Below are 20240 nucleotides of genomic sequence, written 5' to 3'. Positions count from 1 at the left end.
ATACACTCCAGCATTCATCCAAATATAGGTTTTATATATCTGATCTACCAAAAGTTTTAGTCACTGATCCATGTAGAAAATATTAGTTGTTCCACATACATTGAATACCTGGTATTTTCAGATCGACTTTATTGAGGGGATTCAGAAGAGATTAACCAGGATGTTACCAGGTATGGAGGGTTTGAATTATAAAGAGAGATTGGATAGCCTGGGACTTTTTTCACTGGAGTGTAGGTGGTTCTTGGGTGACCTTAAAAGAAGTTTATAAAGTCATGAGGGGTATAGATGCACATACATAGATTCTTAAAGGTCGAACTGCAACTACTAGATTTCATATATAAATGCCAATGACTGTAAATGCAAGTAGAAAAATCTGATTTTGGATTATACTTGGGAATAATGTGTAGTTTTGGCATCTCTTATTGAAAGAATATCAGCAACATGAAAAGGTTGCAGCAAATACTCTAGAACAATACCAGAAACAAATAAAACAGCCATGAAGAAATGTACAAAAATATATTTTCAACTAAAACAAAAGTCAATGAAAATCCAGAAGGTTTATTAAAGTTTGAAATGCTTTAAAAGGATAACTCATGAAATATTAACTCTACTGATTTGCACAATAAAATCAGAAGTTAAGACTCCAGATTATCTCAGCAACTATTTACTTACATGCAAAAGTTAGAAAGTCAAATTCTGTTGACTGCAGACATAATGAATTTATCTAAAAATGAACTGGATTAGTTTTTGAAGAGGAAGAAATAAAATGTTTTCAAGGGAAGGATAATCAAATAGGAATAGAGTAAATAGCTTCATCTTAAGTGTTAGCACTAATCATTTGCATTGATCTTTATCCTTTTAGTTTTATAGAATTATCAACAGAAACTCAAATGATTAATGTTTTTGTTAGACTTTTACTGTTCTTCTGTGGATAGCAAAATCTCTAGTATCAATTCACATGGTAATTCTATTTTCATATCTTCTACCCACATTAATCATGTCTATTGGCATTTTAAACACTTGAACCACAATCTGTCAATGTTCTGATTTTCTCTTAAAAAATCATGTAAACAGCTTAAATTACTCTGGTACGTGAGGATTATGAGTTAGCCCAGATAATCTCCACTGATCTGTGCAAGAGCGTTTGGAACTACCCCAAAACATAAAGTACTCTTACTGGTCTGTTATAAGTCTAATGTTCAAAATATTGAAAACATAGAGAGTTCAAAAGATGCGTATTGCTAGAATTAAGGAATAGAAAGGCAAGAACAACAATTTGCAACACACTGGGAGATAGCACTCTAAGGCATTGGAACATTTCTAAATTCAAGTATTTTCATGGAATAAGAAAAAAGTTCTAGTATTTTGTTACTACTGTCATCTTGTTCAAAGCCTCTCCTCACAATGGAAGGACATGTTATAATGCAAAATGCAGACTTTAATAATTGGATGATTAATAATTTCTGGTCAAAACATATACACTAAATAATGTTAAAAATCACACAACACTGCTCCTTCATCAACCACCTGATGAAGGAGCAGCGCTCCGAAAGCTAGTGCTTCCAAATAACCTGTTGGACTATAACCTGGTGTTGTGTGATTTTTAAACTTTGTACACCCCAGTCCACCACTGGTACCTCCAAATCAGCACTAAATAATGACAGTTTAATCCCCTTCTGGGAAACATTTAGGGAGATGCAGATCATTCTAAACCTCAAATATCACCTCATTAATTGTTGGAAAAACTACAGGGAGACTATTGCCTGCATTTGCCAACAGTGATGCAGCCAATTCTCATATCAATAAATGTTAAAACACACTGATGGAACATGATCAGATGCTTATAAGTCCCAAATATGTGAGAGGAAGATCAGAGTTAATAAGGTTTTTCTGATTAGGTGGAAAAGTTTCTGGGGTTGCTAAGATTTATAACCTTCTCAATAATTTTCCAAGAATCCAAATGGCAATAGATACTCAGAGATAATAAATTGGTTCATTTAGACTCAACTGTTTGGAATATACAGCAGCCAAACCATGAACTGGTTCCCAAGCACAGTACAATTTGCCAAAAACTTGAAAAGATTTTAATGCCCAAATACAGTTCAACTGTGAAAGCCAAAGACTTTGCATCTCTCCTCTGATTTATAAGTTGGAAGTGTCAATAAAGACAAAATAACTACCAGCATTTTCACAATAGGCATATGTAAAATTTCAGGAGAATAAATATAATCAATAAATAAAAAGGGGAAAAGCACTGTTATTGCAGCGTGAACATAATGAAGAAAATGGCTAACCTTCAATGGCTTAACCACTAACTTGAATAGTCCATCTAATTGTCTCATTATTCATGAGCATTCCAGAAACAAGTGACCGTTGCATCACAGATCTATATGTGGTATACTTCACATCTTGTTTGTGTGAGTCAATAAACCAAACATTCCAACACAATAACAGGATATATCTTATTGTGGATGTTAAAGTCAATGTTCACTTGATTACCACAAATTGAACTGGTTGTTCAGAACGTAACGAATAAAGTGCAATATAAAAAGTTTCAAGGTGTACATAAAATCGGGCCGCAGAAGTCTCCTGTTTTCCGTCCACGAGAGAATACATTCAGCTGTTCTCACACAGATCACCTATTTTAAAAAAAAACAAATACAAGACAATAAAGACATGTTGATTTATTTTTACTTTCCCTTTAGTGCACAGTTCTTCATCCTGCTCTTTCCTCTGTGATGTGAACCTATGTAATGTGCAGACATCCTTCCTGCGTCCTACCACTTACAGGTCATTCTGCTATAATGCATGTTTCATTAATGTGAATTTGCTATAGCACGATTTACAAATTGGAGACACTGTTTCTAAAGCGCAAACTTTAAAAGTGTGTATTGGTTATCATGTGATTCCGGACCCATTAGATTAAATGATGCTGCTATTATGCGATTTTCTTATAATACGGGATGGCACGAGAACAGAATTACACTTTATGGCAGAACCGACTGTATGTGACTATCAAGGCTTCACAGCAGACCTGCTGTACCTCATTCAACCTGCACACTAACAGGGCGTGATCACCAGTAAAGAATTATCCCAGGAATGTCAAGTTGTCCTTCAAAACTGTATTAAAACATTACATTAATTTTACACAGTCTCTTCAAATGTCCTTATTAAAGTCATTTTAATAATGGTTGTATTTTTCTGTATATAAAAATGCAATGCCATGAGTAATTGGGTGAGGAAATGGGGCTATTGTCTAGCTCTAGAGAGCAAGCACAGACTTGATTGGCCAAAAGTTCTCTTTACGTACAATATTAACTTTATACCTCTTACCTAGGACATGCCGTTTACAGAGGGGGCATGTCTGTTGAAGTAGGAGCCAGGGATCAACACAATCCCTGTGAAACTCGTGTAGACATGGCAGAACTCGTAGACACTATAAAAAGAAGTAATATTAAAATCTTAAAATATTTTCAAAGCATTTTCTCCATTAACCAAAATAACTCGAACCAATGTTCCAGGTAAAATACTTTCATCTTGTTATGATGGTGGTGAAAGAAATCAATTTTCAGTTTACATCATCTAATTTTTAATACTGGGAGCTTCATGGGCTCAAACAGTTTTTAAAAAGAAAGAAAACACTGATTTGAAATTTTTGCAATCAACTAACCAAAGGATGAACCAGTTCATGAAGGCATCAATAAATAAGATTTAGTTTGATCTGAAATTAACCTGGTCATAAAAGTCATTAAAACTCAATTGTATACTCTATGCTTGTATGACATTGTCTTATTAATCAAGAACAATTTAAATCAAATGACGTACTTATTATTAAATAACCCATAAGAACATGCAGAACAGCAAAATGACTTAGTTCGTAACATTAGCTCTTACAATAGTTCATCTACTTACTGTATTAAGCAGCCAAATTATAGAGACTAAGGAAGTATAAAGGAAAAACTGAATATAAAATACAAACAGAGCACGAAGAGTGTAACAGGCACTTTTAATTTCAAAAGACAAAGGGACTTTATGATTATTTAAAATTTAATTCCAAAAAAAACACTGTTGATAATGCAGTTCTGTTGGAGTACTGTAGGTATGAACCTACATTATGTACTTAAGTTTTCGACTGGGGGTTAAACTACAACTGACTCGCAAATAAGATTGCTACCACTGAACCACAGCCTCATGCTTTTATTCAGGTCACTGTATTTGAGGTCACTGTGGTTGAAAAAGCCCATGAATGCATTTTGCAGTAAGAAACTAATTCACGCAAAAACAAAAAGGGCAACAAAAGAGCAGTCAAATAAATATCAGTTACTGGTGTCACTTTCTCCTTTGTTTCTTTGCTCAAATCACAAACTGAAATACACCTGATTTTTATGGAACTCTTCCAAACACACTGCACAGCTCTCAAGTTCTTGCAACTGTGTTTTCCATTTTTTATTTGGATAATACTTTCGGGTCTTCAGCGCTGATAATTGCTTTAGGATTTGTTGCTTCAAACCCATCTGAAAGCAAAACCAAAAATGAAGGGAATCAATGTTAATGACTTAAAATAAGTCACTTAATTAGTTTATAAATCAGATTTCAATAACGTTATAATAACAATATAATTAAAATTCTGAAGTATTAAATAGTTTAAAATCTCAATTTTTAAAGTTTTGATACAAAGTTTCATTTCCTGTGACTCAGCAATGTAATAAAAACTAAAAGAAAGAGATTGAGAGGGGAATAAGACTGAGATGTATAAAATTATGAGGAGCATAAATAGGGTAGACAGGAAGAGACTTTTCCCCTTAATGTGGGGATCAATTACCAAGGACCACAGACTCAAAGTAAGGAGCGCAAGGTTTAGAGGGGACATGAGGAAAAACATTTTCTCCCAGAGGATGGTGAGAATCTGGAATTTAATTGCCTCTAAGACTGGTAGAGGCAGAAACTCTCATTACATTATGAAGTATTTGGACATGCAAAGGCATATAAAGCAATGGACCAAGTATTGGAAAATGGGATTAGAAATGTGAAATGGTCAGTTTTGACCGTTGTGGATGCAGTGGCCTGAAGAATCTTCTTCTAGATCTCTAAAGCAAAATGTAATAAAATTATGCTACACAAATCACTCCTAAGTTTTCTTAGACATTATAATCTACGCTGCTTAGACAGACAACCATACTAACCTCCATCTCTTCCGTACTTGGTTCATGGTGTCTATATTGCCACTGAGCTTGCACAATGACTCCAGTACTTAAGATTAAACCCACTAATAGGATAGTGTTCCACAACTGCTGCAGATATTTCTGTAAAAGACAAAGGAATTCATTCAAATTTCAAAGGTATAAGCAGACACGAGGGAGTGCAGCACTGAAGGATAAACAGCTACAACATGGACATTCACCCAAACATGGAAAGTTGTCCTGGTATGTTCTGGAAACAAAGCTGGAAAATCAGGCCATTTACCATTTTTAAATCATCAGTGATGTAAGGTGCCATCAACAATGCTGTTAATGGCTCCTGTTCATCAGACTTGCTCACTTTGGGTTCTGTCAAAACGTTATTCCAAACCTTGTTACAACCTTTGACCAAATACAAACAAAGTTGCTGAATTCTGGAATTAAAATGTGAACAGTTGCCTTTGTTAAGGCAGCATTTGACCCGAATGTTGCAACAAAGAGCTCTAGCAAGATTGGTTGGTAGGAATTGGCAGGAAAACTTTCTACTAGTTGAAATCATACCTACAGCTGTGGTTACTGGATGTCAGCCATCTCACGTCCAGGTCATTACACGGCTGTTTTGTGACTGGAAGCCTGTGTCCAATGGAGTTCCATAAGAATAACTGTTTGGGGCCTTGCTGCTTCTGGTGTATATATTAAAGACTTAGTCTTGAATGTAGGAAGGGTGACCAATAAATTCACATATGATATGAAAATTGATCGGGTGGTAAACAATGAGAAGGATAGCCTTAGATAACAGGAGGATGCAGATAGGCTAGTCAAATAGGCTGAGCAGAGGCAAATAGAATTCAATCTGGAAACTGTAAGGTGATGCACTTGTGCAGGACAATCAAGGAAAGAGAATAGATAATGAACAGAAGTACTCTGGTAAGCACTGAGCTTCAGAGAAACCTTGGTGTGCATGTCCACCAGACCTGTAGGAAGTGGGTCAGGTAGATTAAATGGTTAAGGCAGTTTATGGGACACTTGCCTTTATTAGTTGAGCTTGAGAGTTTAAGAACAAGGAGGTTATACTGGAGCTGTATAAAACATTAGTTAGGTCATAACTAGAGTGTCGTGTGCGGTTCTGGAATCCAATTATAGGGGGGATATGATTGCACTGGAGAGGGTGCAGAGGGGATTTACAAGGTTATTGCCTGGGCTGGAGAGTTTTAGTTATGAAGAGAGATTGGCTAGACTGGGGTTGTTTCCCTTAGAGCAGAGGAGACTGATGGGGGATATAATTGAGATGCATAAAATGATGACATTGTATAAAATGATGAGGGAGGAACTTTCCCCTCAGTGGAGGAAAATGACCAGAGGATAGATTTAAGGTAATGGGCAGGCAGTTTATAAGGGACATGAGGAGGAAGTGTTTTCACCAAGAGGGTGGTAGGTAGTTAGAATTTACTGCCCTTCAGGGTGGTAGACACACAAGCTGTCGTAATGTTTAAGATGTATCTGGACATGTACTTGTGATGCTAAGGGATTCAAGGCCATAGACCAAGTTCTGGAAGATGAGATTAGAATATAGTTAGATGTGTGTTTTTATCCAGCGCAGACTCAATAGGCCGAATGGTCTTTTGTGCTGTAACCTCTATGATTCAGAGTACTTCTTCAAAAAACAGAAGCCTGGGCAATAGTTATCCCTCAGATCAACATCGAAGATCGATTATCTGGTCAGTATTTTTAATTCATTTGTGGGATGGGGCATTGCTGGCTGGCCAGCATTTATTGCCCATCCCTAGTTGCCCTCGAGAAGGTGTTGGTGAGCTGCCTTCTTGAACTGCTGCAGTCCACCTGCTGTGGGTTAACCTACAATACCATTAGGAAAGGAATTCCAGGATTGTGACCCAGCCACAGTGAAGGAACTGTGATATATTTTCAACTCAGGATGGTTAGAAGCTTGGAGGGGAACTTGAAGGTGGTGTTCCCATGTATTTGCTGTCCTTGTCTTTCTAGATGGAAGTGGTTGTGGGTTTTAAAGGTGCCATCTGAGGATCTTTTGTGAATTTCTGCAATGCATCTTGTAGATAGAACACACTACTGCTACGAGTGTCGGAAAGGAAGGGAGTGGATGCTTGTGGATGTAGAGCCAATCAAGCAGACTGCTTTGTCATAGATGGCATTAGGTTTCTTGAGTATTGTTCAAGCTGAATCTGTCTGGGCAATTGGGGAGCATTCCATCACATCCCTGATTTGTGCCTTGCAGATGATGAACAAGCTTTGAGGAGTCAGGTGGTGTGTTACCCACTGCAGTATTCCTAACCTCTGACATGATCTTGTAGCCACTGTGTTTATATGACAAGTCCAGCTGAGTTTCTGGTCAATGGTAACCCCAGGATGTTGAAAGTGGAGATTTAGTGATGGTAACACCGTTGAATGTCAAGGGACGGTGGTTAGATTGTCTCTTACTAGTCTTAGTCATAGCTTTGCATTTGTGTGGCACAAATATTACTTTCCACCTGTCAGCCCAAGTCTGGATATTGTCCAGATCTTGTTGCATTTGAACACAGACTGTTTCAGTATCTGAGGAGTCATGAATGATGCTGAACTTCGTGCAATCATTGGCGAACAACCCCACTTCTGACCTTATGAAGGAGGGAAGGTCATTGTTAAAGCAGCTGAAGATGGTTGGGCCGAGGACACTACTCTGAGGAACTCCTGCAGCTGAGATGACTGACCTCCAATAACTGCAACCATCATCCTATGTGCCAGGTATGACTCCAACCAATGAAGAGTTTGATCCCTGATACCCATTGATTCTAGTTTTGCTCGGGCTCCTTGATGCTACACTCGATCGAATGCATCCTTGATAATAAGAGCTGTCAATCTCTCCTTATCTCTGGAGTTCAGCTTTCTTGCCCATGTTTGAACCAAGGCTGTAATGCAATCACATTACTGTTTAGTGGAGCTTATCAACTGCAAATCGTCTGTTGAGTTTCCTACATTACAATTGTGACAGCTGTTCAAAATGTTCTTCCTAAGGCTGTTGGAAGCTTTAGGGTGTCCTCAGACCCTGAAAGGATCAACACATCAACCTATATATTTCTCAAGCTATAACTAGACAACTTAATGGTGGCATCCGTTAGTCTCGTGAGACATTGGATCTGCACCTGGGAAATCTTGCTTCAATCTTTGTTGGTAGAGCAGCGTCTGTTGTGACTATAGAGGCCCACATTTAGTACATTACAGCTTAATATAGCCATTGTCTGATCAGAATCTCTGAAGCCACTTATTTGAAAGGGTGTCTTTTTGTGAGGATCCAATTTTCTTCATTCTATCGCAAAGGATTCTTCACTTTTGTTTCTCATTCAAACTTTCGAGTTTTTAACTGCAAAATCTTTCGGTTTTCTGACTGAACATACTGTTAACCAAGATTGTGCATTGGTGCTGTAGCTGGGAGAGGAAAAAAAATTGACAGTACATAAAATTAGCCCTTTTAGACCCTAAAAACCATGCTTTTATAATAATACAGGAAGTGCTGGAGAAACAAACAGGTCTGGCAGCATCTGTGGAGTGAGAAACAAAGTTAACATGTTTCAAATCCAATATGATGATTCTTCAGGCTCACAAGCACTTCCTTTTGCTTTGGGCACCTTCAATCTGTTCCACTTACTCCTCCTCCCCTACTGCCAACAGTACAAAATGCACTATTTTCTAGCTCCTTTCAATTCCGAAGAGGAGTCATATCAGACTCAAAACATAACTGCTTCTCTCTCCTCAGATGCCGTCAAGATCAACGGAGTTTCTTCAGTATTTTGTTTTGGTTTCAGAATCCGTTGAATTTTGATTTTATCATATTGTTTGGATATACTTAATGTATACACCTCCCACCTCAAAATCAACATGCTATACTTGCATTAGTAGTCAACCTCCATTTTTACCCCACCAATATATGTTTTATTGACTGGTAATATATAACTGGGTTGCAATGCAACCTTGTTTAGGATGTTATGATACATCCACACACAGCAAACACTGCATCGTATGCAACAAAGATAATCGCCACCATAGCCAAACCAGAAGTTCAATTTTATACTTGGCATATAAAGGTCAACTCTCATTTTTGGAGGAATTTTGAGAGGCTTCAAAGGTCAGCTTGTATGCTAACATTTATGATAACTAGATTTCTAACTTCTATCAATACTTAATCTAAGCTAATTGCCACTTGTGGATAGGATCACAGGCCAACATACCCGCTGACTTTCCCTTCCTTTGAGTAAGAGGGAAAGGATTGCATGAGAAGATGAAAAATTGGAGTGGAACTGAAAGGGTTTTAATTACAATGACATACCTGAACTTGTGAGCTGTTCTCTCCTGTACAAATCACACCTTGCCATTCTCCATACAGACCACCTCGTGAACGTCCACAGGTTGACCATAGTGTTAATGTTACTCCCTAATGACAAAAACATTGCTGATTTTACAAGGTTTCAAGCAGTGCTTATTGAGAAACGTGGAGAAAATGCTACTTTTCATTATTTGGATCCAAAGAGTTGTTCAATAATATAGAACCTGAATACTGCTAAAATAAGCACCTTTAGGTTTGCACTCATCAGGACATTTGCAAGAATATCAATATATTTGGGAAGCAACATCTTATAGTATACAAGAGAGTACTGATTAGTTGACGTGTGGACTCCGATGTCATGACATGGAGAGTGCACCAAATAGATGACAACTGACAGCTAACAGCTTTGTTTAAATTTAGACCAGGTAGGTTGACTTTGATTGATCAAGGTATTAACCTGAGCAATGAACCAGAGAATGTATTTTTGTATTGTTGTATTTTTGTTAAGTTGAAACTGGTGCAATGTGTGTACATGCTCTGTCTGCAAAAACAGAGCCCTGGGTATGAACATAACATTTTCAGTTCATTCATGTATGACATACTGCAAGCCTGATTGACAATATTAATTTGCTAGTAAACTCAATTAAATGGTATTTTCATTAGACTATTAATCCAGAGACATGTTCTGGGCATTAGGTTCAAATCCCTCCATCACAGATTGTGGAATTTGAATTCAACAAATATCTCGCAAGTAAGAGTCCAGTAATGATTATGAAACCATGGTCAATTGTTAGAAAAATGCATCTGGCTCATTAATATCCTTCAGAGAAAGGAGCTGCCATCCTTACCTAGTGTTGCTTACATGTGACTCCAAACCCAAAAGAATGTCGTTGACTCTTGTCCTCTGTGCAGTTAGGGATGGATACTAAATGCTGGCCTGACCAACACCCACATCCCATGAACAAATATATGAGAACAAACAAAAAAAAAATTCTTAGCAGGATTACTTAGCAGACATATCCTTTTGTGGAATCACATCTGATGTTGGATTGTGTGTTTTACTTTTGCAAGGACTTGCTGATTGGACATGATCAGTATCTTGCCTGCTGCAAAAACCCAAATGGACATGCTATTTCATATGATCAGCCAGTCTTAGGATCTAACTGCCTCTATTGGAATTGTTAACCCTCCACTTTTCACTTTGCTAAACAACAACTGGAATAGTTTATTATTGTTTTCAGTAGTTCCAAAGCAGAAGGAATACATATTAACAATAAACATAAAATCCTAATTCACAGCTCTCAAATTCCTGCTACACCCTCCCAGATCATAACATCCACACTGGGAATGTTTAAAACAAAAATGTATTAAACTTTTTCATTTCACTTACAATGTCTGCCATTATCCTTTTTAGATCTAATTCCATGATATGATAGCTATCAAATCAGTAAAGTAAACAGACAAAACCACTTGATTACAGGCTTCTTCTACCAATGGTAATGAAGCTCAGAGTACATGCGAGAAGTCTACAATGCTGCACCATCCTATTTTCTCTACCTTGCAATAGAAAAGTTCTTTGTTTCTGTTTATTTGACCAAAACAATTTCAAACACCAAACTGTGAATATCAGAATGCTAATGATATGTCATCACAACACAGTATTAACACTATTTTGATGGCCTCCTAATTGATGCTATTTATTTTTTGAAAACACTTTATAAGATTACAAAAAGACCTAGGTGGTGAAATTATCATTGATTTAATTTTAAATGTAACTTCCACAGGCCGGTAGCTCATTTGATGGTTTAACAAGTTTAGTCACAATAGTTAAACACATTGGTTAACATTAAGTTCAAACTCTGGTTTTGCTGAGTTAGCTGGTCTCAAGCAGGACAGTATATCAATTTACCTTCGTACCCCTGGGTTAGACAGGAGACAATTGCCTAGGATTGCTTTTCTTTATTTTATAGTAAGCACTATGAAAATTTGCCTGGATGGATTATAGTGAAACAAAGGACAAGACTCCATTACGATATCCCTGGGGCTGTATAGCTTTCCTAAGGTCAGTGTCAAATATCATACAAAATATCCAATGGTTAAGAATCAACACATTCAGAACAGAAAGAGAACTATCTATACAAATGCAAGAAAATAAAAGTATCTTTTAAAACTTGAACACAAAGGTCAGCGAGTCAATATCCTTGGTATTGCCTCTCAAACTGACATGCTTACTACTTTGTCCACATTTAAGACATCTTTGACATTGTACTGACTGTAAAATTCCAACCATGAATTCAGGATACTTTACAAACTACAAGTTGTGGTGTGACCCATTAGATTTTACTGGTCATTTGGATGGCCACAAGCTCGTGCATATGTTTTATAACACAGAAATTACACTGAAGACTTCCAACATCTAAAACTAAAATAAAACTTGACATACCAGATTGTCTTGAATTATGCTTTTAAAAGTTATTTTGGCTGATGCACGAAGACCACTGCAATTGAAAAGAAGTTCAATGAAAAGTCATCTTTAGCATGCCCAAGGTTTTCAATCTAAGTAAAATTTGAAGAGATTGTAACCAAGCAACAGTATGTATGCACTATAAATCTTCCTTTTCATCTTTTAAGATACCTGTTGCATCATTAAAGAATAGCGGTAACACGAAAGCTACTGTTAGGCCTAGTCCATCACCAGTTCAATTCTTCAATGGAGCAAAGTGCTGAATTGCAGAGAATAGCGTACTTTCAACTTTAAAACATGAAGCATTTATCTAGATATTTCAAACAAATTCAGAATGAAGCACTTTGAACATTCAAAAGAGATCTGATAAGATATTATACAAATAAATTATTTCTATTCTTTTACGAATTTTACTTTATAATTTATATAGCTTTAGATTTGAATACAGTGCATTGGGTTTTAGGAATTCAAGTACATTTCAAAAATCCATTAACTGAACAATTCCCTGCGGGGTAGGCAAAGAAACACCAGCATACTTTACCTCATGTCAAAAAGTTTTGGCACCATTATTTAGTTCCCATAATTTTATTATGTAAAGATTCTTAAAATGAAAACAGGCAAAATTCCAAGTCTTTATGATGCTGCAGTGCTTTGCTCCTTGATAGGAAGAGACTCTTCAGTCTTCACAGGGCAATTTCCAGGGAGATACCCTGGAAGCACACCCTCAAAAAAAAACCAACATTACCTCAGCTAATCTCACTCACCTCCTAGATGGACTTAACAAGGATTGGGCACTAATGGAGCACCCTCAAAGCCTGAGATAGTAAGTGCATAGCAAATCCATAGTGCAAGAGAAAGTGTGGAAAATATCAACATTATAATAAAAAGAAACTTAGAATTCTCAAATTCATTGTTAATTCTGTTAAGAAAGAAAGTGCATCTTCTGCCACTACACTGTAATAAGATGTCCATACAGTTGACATAATGAATTTTGTTTAAAACTAAAGCCAAGAAATGGACAAGTGTTGACAGTAGGCAATGTGAATATTCTGATCTCAGAATTTTAAACAAATTGATTTGTAAGTATTTGAAAAATCAAAGCTGTTAATTGCTCCTATTCTTTAATACAATATTCTTTTCTATGGTATCACATGGAATGAAGTTACAGGCACTGCAACCAGATGGGCAATCATCATGTCTACTGCAGTTGCAGTGGCAATAAGTACACCATAAAAAGAACAGCATTTGTTAATTTTACAAGATGAACTGCAGAACAAAAATAAAGGGTAAGGCGTACACTATTTTCAATTGGTGAACAATTAAAAAAAGTGAAGTCCTACAGAATGTTCATGGTTTAGAGTTAAAATAGATTTTATTTCACATATTTTCTATCTAAGTATTACATAATGTTTTCCAAAGTCTGCAATACACGATGGCTGAATCAAAGCACATGAAATAAAAACAAACGCAATTATATGCTCTCTTACCTTAATAGGGCTCCCAGAAGCTTGGTTACATTTTCAGAGCTCTGCATTATGACAACAGGTTTTGAAAGCACTTGAGAAATGTCCATCTTTGAAAACAATACAAATAGCAAGCCTTTCAGTGCAATAACGATTTATTGGTAAATTATAAAATGCTTCGAAAAAACAACTAAAAATAAATATTTCTCAGAAGGAGGAAGTGTGAATATGGTAAAACAATTCATATTTCACAATTACCAACCGATTAGAAAGAAATATTTCCACCACTGACACTTTTAACAACAGAATGGCTCGTGCGAAATTAATAGTTGAAAGCTTTTATCAGAAGTCCTCAAATGGTTTGAAATTTGAAACTTAAATAACAATAAACTTAAAAAAGACTCAGCACAAATATTTAAATCATTCTGAATAGATTCTGATGATTATATATTATTTTGTATGGGAGTAAAAACAGATGCTTGCATTTGAATTACCTCAGTGAATGCATTCTGATTTAAAACCAGAATCAAAAAGGCAGAAGCTCCCAGAACAAGTGCTCTTTTCATCTGTAAAAATAAAGTATCGTTTATTTGGACATCAAATAGCAATTTTGTTGGTAAGCCTACCGTTCAGAAATAATAGAACCAGGGATCTACTGAAATTTTGTAATTACATTATATTCTTTATTTGAAAAAGAAAGAACTGATAAAAGTCACAGTAGAAAACTATGGCTTCTAATTTACTAACAGAATTTATGAGGATAGATTTAAAACTTACTGTGAAGCATAAACAGCAGACTGTCTTAACATATTCTGGCTATCCTCAAGAAGTCTGTTACAAATTAGATTTCACAATTTTCTGTGACTTTTGCCATCTTTCTTTATAAAAGGATATAATTTACTTACAAAATATCAATCGATCCCTGGTTCTATTATTTCTGAACAATAGGTTTGAAAGTAACATACAGTACATTCAATTCAGCATTGCCACTTCTGAGAATACTTCAACGACAAATACAACTTGGAAATGAATTGTTATTTATGAAATTGGATCCGGTCACAGAGTTAGGATCACTAATCCTCCAAGACTGCCACACAGTCTTCAGAATTTACTGTTTCTCACTGGGGCATTTGGGCACAGTTGCAACCAACCCAGTAGAAAAATCACATGGACAGTAACAGATAATTGTGTTACATTATAATTAAGAAACAAAAGCCTAAGGTACTGGAGTTAGGGGATGTGGTTAGGAAGGTTATTTGACTCCACCAGGAGTTGCAAGTGACTTGATAAATCCTCTAGGTACACACACAACCCTATCCAATAAGGACATAAGCAGTTATAGTGCTATTTCTGCACTGGCAATGAGCTAAGATGACAAGCTTGCAACAAGGACATCTTCATTCTTTAAAAAAAGGTTATCTAGTGTGATTTTTGCTCCTTTTATAAAAAGATAATTTCTTTATAACTGAGCTGAAAATATTTTTGAAACATTTATGTGAAGTTCAGTGAAACAAATATACATTTTCAAACAAATTTAAATAAAAATTCTAAGAATCAAATCCAATCCATGAAAACAATCCAGCTGTCAACATAAATGCTATTGCAAACATCTTCCTTCCTTCCAACCACAAAACTACACGGCCTAAAATCCTCGCCAAGGTGAAGTTGAATGTTCTTTTGTGAAACGTAATTGCGAACTGCAGATTTATAGAATTATATAACTTTAAATGCATTAGGAAATCAAGTTTTGCATGTACATCATTAAAAGTTTAAAGAGTCTCAAGAACACAAATACAGCTTTCAATCCAGAGGAATGTGATTAATTCCAACTTTGAATTTCAGTAGCACTTCCCCAAGCAGCAACTACTGCATGCTGTTTCATTTAAATATGTTTAAAACAACTTAAATATAAACAATTGCAAAGCTATAAAGGAAGAACTTTGGATTTATGACATAGCAGCTCAAGTTTCTACCACCTCAACTGGGACATACACTAGGCCTTTTCCTAGACCAATTATTAGCTTGCTGTTCATAGGAAATTGGAATAGATACAGTAGAGAAGCAACTCACGGAAATACTTTCCTAAAACTAAAAATAAGTCTTACACCAGCAGACTCATGTTAACAGCTTTAATTCCATTTAGTTTCACTTGAAATCATGGTGTTTGCTTATAAAATTGCAATAGTACTGTTCAATTAAGTTTGTAGCCATGCTAACCAAATGTGCATGCATGACTTAAAATACCTCGAATCAGCAGCAATATAACTAAACAGAACATTATTGTATAAATTAATACAGATATTAATACAGGTGAATCAGTATAATCAGGAAGGGATTCATTAATGCAGATTAGGTTTCACTCCAAGATTACATAGATGCTTCAAAGAGTTATTTACCGAATATTTACCTCGAAAGATATATTTATATTGAGTCTAATTACATAACCTTCAGTCTGTCAAACTCTCCTCATTAGGGAGCGGTGGAGTCAGATACATTGAATATTTTTGAGGCAGATATAGAAAAGATTCTTGGTGAGGGAATCAAAGGTAGGCAGGAATGTTGAGCTGAGGCAACAATCAGATCAGCCCTCACCTTACTGAATGATGAAGCAAGGCCAAATGGCCCCGTCCTCCTCCTAATTCATATGCTTGTGCACTGATACAGTTAATATCTCTGAAATAAGCAGTGTTATTCAAAGGTTATTCGAAACACAAAGAGAAATGAAAGATAATCTTAACAGGGAAGGTGACAGCATAGCATTTACTTGAGCGCTGGTTAGAGAGGTTAGCAGTGAAGATAAAAGGGATGTAGGATTAATGCCTATAGAAGCAAACCGAACAATACTACATGAATGGCTCCAGTTTAGTAAACTGTGAATTTTAGATCAATGTAATTTTTCAAATGTTAAAAGCATTTTATATTACTTGCCTTATTAACAACAGCTGCAGCAAATGATTCCTGCTTGTTGTTCCCTTTTCCTTCAACTTGCTCTTCATCAACAGGCACAACACCAATCCATTTCTCTCCAGTGTCTGGCCGGATGTCCAACTGTTCATCTTTAACCTTAAAAATAATCAGTAACCATAAATTCTCGTCACCTAATTTTAACTGCGCATCACTAAACTGTTACATACAATACAAACATTTTAAAAGCACAAAGTCAAAACATCAGTCCTTGCGTGCATTTACCAGGAAACATTTTTAGAATTCTGTGCTCTCACACTGAGGAAAAATGAGTTATTTTGCAACTTAACCGTTCTACCAGAGGACGTTTAATTACTACCTTGTAATTTGATTGTATACTTATTTCAAATAGTAAGTGAATTGATTATCCACTGATAGATCAGGTGCACCTATCAGATCAACAGAAAACCACACATTACCCAATTAACCATCTATAATATGACACATGTAATTGACAATAAAGCTGAATGCTTAGTTACAGCAGAACTGAAAAAATATAGTTCACATTCTGCAAGCACACTAAGATGTAGTGGTAAAGTTAAGGTTTTTAATTGAATATCAGACAATAGCTTCCTAGAACTTGCAGGTAATAAACAACTAAAATGGATGAAAACGTTATCAGGAACCATTTGAGTAACATTCATTCTTTTTTTAGACAGTTAAATATTTACATCTTTAAAGGAGTTTTTTTCATTGATATGTTGACAATCAAGTTTTTCAATATAAATATGTGACATAAGATGATATGTATATATATCATCTTATGTTCTGGAAATCCATGCCATATGTAAGATGCAAGGTTGTAATAAGATTTGATAGAGATGTTCAAAATTGTTGGATCTACACAGAATGGATAGAACTGCTTCTGATGATGGAAAGGTCAAGAACCAAATAAAATACATGGATTAGGAAAAGTCAGCAAAGCCAACATGGAAAACAAAACTACATGCTGTAAGAAAAAAGTTATGATCTGGTATGCAATCCTCTGAGTGTATTTGAGGGCAGATACAAAAGCTAGATTTATAGAAGAGAATTAAATTGAAAGTTTGCTTGAAGAAATATCTAAAGTGTTCCTTAACAAAAGACAGCAAAGGCTTTCACTTTGGATGAAACAGAGAGGAAGGAAATGTCAGAAGCCAAAGATCATCTGAGAGACCGACAGCAATACACAAGCTCAGAGGGAAAAAAAACATTATGAACCAGGGGTGCTCCACATGTTTAGATTCCCAGTCAAGAATGTTGCAAAGCCTTGGTCTGAGCTGAAAAATCCACAGTTGTGAGGTTGTATATATAAGTTTGGGATTTTATCCAAAAGCTAATGAAAGGATCCAGATAAAATTTTGTATTTCAGTGTACAGCTAAAACACTGCAGAGAAACTAGAGTGAATTTGAGAGCACCATTACATATCTTTACCTTGTTCCTGATAAAACAAATTAAAGCTTCCGTAAAATAAAAACACTTTTTTGGGTGGGCAGTTGGAACATAAATAAAATTGAATGGATAACAAAGATCAGTAAGTATAGTAGTGGTTTGCTTTTGGTTTTATTTTTAAAAAAAGGATGTTTAGTTTGTGGTTTTGAAGTTTCGACTGCCTACAAAAATAACACGATGTTAAGACAACAATGCTGGAGGTATTTTGCTACAGTAAAAGTCATAAATGTGACATCTTGTTTTTTGTATGGACTTTAAGTCCACTTAAAAGAAATTTAAACTGTCAATAAATCATTCTGCTTAAAAAAAATCAATTACAACTACCGCTGATTACACGACTAAAGTGACGTAACATTTTGCAACAAAACACTATAATTGGAACAAATGTAAACAGTTAGCATTTCTCAGACATTCGGAAGAGATGCATTTTGAAAAGCGGATCGAATGAAAACAGGTGAACTCCATAATATCACTTGTTGTAAATACATCTCATTGTCCCCCCGGTTATTTTATAGTTAAATATCTTGTGGAAATTCACGGGGGGAAGGGGGCCTTCGCTGTAGACTGTGCAGAAAGATTAACGCATTGAAGATTAGTGTTTTATGCATCCATAGACGGACGCAATGCAGCACTTACTAATATTAAGCTTCCTTCTAAGCTGTCCTGGTTATGTTTTGGAAAGACGCGCAGCCCCTGGTTACCTTGGCCGGGACTGTCAGACCCGCTACCAAGCGCCAATACGGTGCCCTGCAGGCGATAGCTGCTGCCCGACTTGAAGCCGAACTCCGCGGACCAACCCGTTCGAGAATCCATCAGGAAAACATCCACCGACGCCACCTTCTCGGCTGCCACCGCGCACCAGCGGAAGAAATAGCCGGCCAAGAGCGAGTAAAAACCGAGACGCTTCCAACAAACCGCTACTACCGCCATCTTCGGCCCGACCTCCTTACCCCGCCCCCCAGCGCCTGTCCATCAGCGGGGTCTCCTTCCGGGTCACTGGGTCATCCTCTCCCGTTACCAGGGTAACCTGGCTAGGCCTGGCCGTCGGGAGCGGCTTGCTATGGGTGGCGTTTGTAAAGTGAGAAAGGCGTTTTGAAAAATTGTTGTCCCATTTTAATATTTTTTGTCAAACCTTGGCGCTGCATCTGATGATACGGTTCCGTCCCGTTCGATTTTCCTGATCGGATTTGAAGATTCCCCAGGCAAGTTTGCACATTTACAGGAGAGTGTTTGTGCTTTGAATGTGTAGTTACTCGAATACCTTTCACCTAAATGTGTTTTCATCTCTCTTCCTGAGGAAGAAATAATATCAACAGAACATAAATTGGAAACAGCGATTTTTTAAACATAGAAAATTGACATGCATAAAACGACAAAATAATTGAAGTCGCTATGTTTAAAGTGAGAGAATAACTTGACTGCTCTTTGGGACATGACATCTTGAAACCACCTTTGTTCTAACAAATTCCTGCTGTTCTTCTTGGCTGGGCAGTAATTTACCAACTCATCTAGTAAAAGCCGAAACGTTAACTCTGATTTCTCTTCACAGATGCTGCCAGACCTGCTGAGCTTTTTCAGCAACTTCTGTGTTTGTTGCGGTTAATACATTTTGGTTGAATTGGCTCCAGCTCTGAGTTTTGCAAGTCCAAGTACAAACAAATAAAAAACAGCCTTAGCGTAACTGTTAATGATAAAGAGTGATCAAATTACCAGAATGTTCGTTTAGAATTGTCTGTGTAATTTTGTATTGATCATCGACATTGTTGGCTTTTTTAATGAGTAGATTCCAGATAAGCGTACAACTGGTGTAAACATAACCCAATGAAAGCATGGAATCCAATGCAGGAAACCTATTCCAATTTGTTCCCATTAAACGGAAGAGCCGACAGTACTTCTATAAAAAAAGTGGAAAAAAATAATTTTATCAGTTATGCTTTTGTATTTAAAAATGTATTCTCAAGTTATTTGTTTGGCTTTGTTATTTTAGTATTAAAATTGTATAATAATTTGGCTTCATTTAATTTTAGATCACAAAATGAATGTTTCAGTGGTACCGCTAATAAAGTTTAACTTTTTAAAAAATCTGCCTGTTTCTCCTTTCCTCACATTAGTTTGCATTTACTTAATGCAAAACAGTAACAGATCAGCTTCAACTTAGACAGGTATTCTGAGTAATGGAAGTTTCTGAAATTACAGGCAACTGTTCTCAAATTAGATCTTTTCATTTGTTATTTAATGGTAATTGCACTGTGAAAATAATTTATTTTACACAATATTCTGCAACAAAACATTATATAATTGGAAAAAGTATAAACAATTAGCATTTCTCAGACATTCGGAAGAAATGTATTTTTATGTGATCAGGAATTGTGTGAATTGAAGTATTATTTTATTGTCAATATAATGT

At 36.2% G+C, this 20240-nt stretch overlaps 2 protein-coding genes across 2 annotated transcripts in view; one reads left to right on the top strand and one right to left on the bottom strand.

Annotated features, from left to right (window-relative positions):
- Positions 1-894: 894 nt before the first annotated feature.
- rnf215 (ring finger protein 215) lies at positions 895-18904 on the bottom strand. The gene is made up of 10 exons (XM_043715663.2): positions 18470-18904; positions 16366-16500; positions 13932-14003; positions 13462-13547; positions 11954-12008; positions 9514-9618; positions 5184-5303; positions 4377-4514; positions 3334-3436; positions 895-2639 (listed from the first exon to the last, which is right to left on the bottom strand). Exons 1-10 carry the CDS (start codon positions 18761-18763, stop codon positions 2617-2619), a joined length of 1131 nt encoding a protein of 376 aa, XP_043571598.1. The 5' UTR covers positions 18764-18904; the 3' UTR covers positions 895-2616.
- The window catches only part of sec14l8 (SEC14-like lipid binding 8), a 73249-nt gene continuing 71899 nt past the window's right edge, over positions 18891-20240 (top strand). The window contains exon 1 of the mRNA XM_088000007.1: positions 18891-19035. The gene's annotated coding sequence lies outside the window, so the exon portion shown is untranslated. The remainder of the gene's footprint in view (positions 19036-20240) is intronic.

This window comes from Chiloscyllium plagiosum, unplaced genomic scaffold (assembly GCF_037043375.1).
Source record: "Chiloscyllium plagiosum isolate Xiang-an unplaced genomic scaffold, Cpla_swu_hap1 HiC_scaffold_24, whole genome shotgun sequence".
Classification (NCBI taxonomy): domain Eukaryota; kingdom Metazoa; phylum Chordata; class Chondrichthyes; order Orectolobiformes; family Hemiscylliidae; genus Chiloscyllium; species Chiloscyllium plagiosum.
This window is presented reverse-complemented; position numbering and strand designations above follow the sequence as displayed.

Excerpts from the sequence above, each read along its gene's own strand:
- rnf215 (XM_043715663.2), bottom strand. The coding sequence starts at position 18,763 with ATGGCGGTAGTAGCGGTTTGTTGGAAGCGTCTCGGTTTTTACTCGCTC. Across the intron at positions 12,009-13,461 it reads CTTCTGGGAGCCCTATTAAG|TGGTCTTCGTGCATCAGCCA; the intron begins GTAAGAGAGCAT and ends TTTCAATTGCAG. Across the intron at positions 2,640-3,333 it reads CTGTAAACGGCATGTCCTAG|GTGATCTGTGTGAGAACAGC; the intron begins GTAAGAGGTATA and ends TTTTTAAAATAG.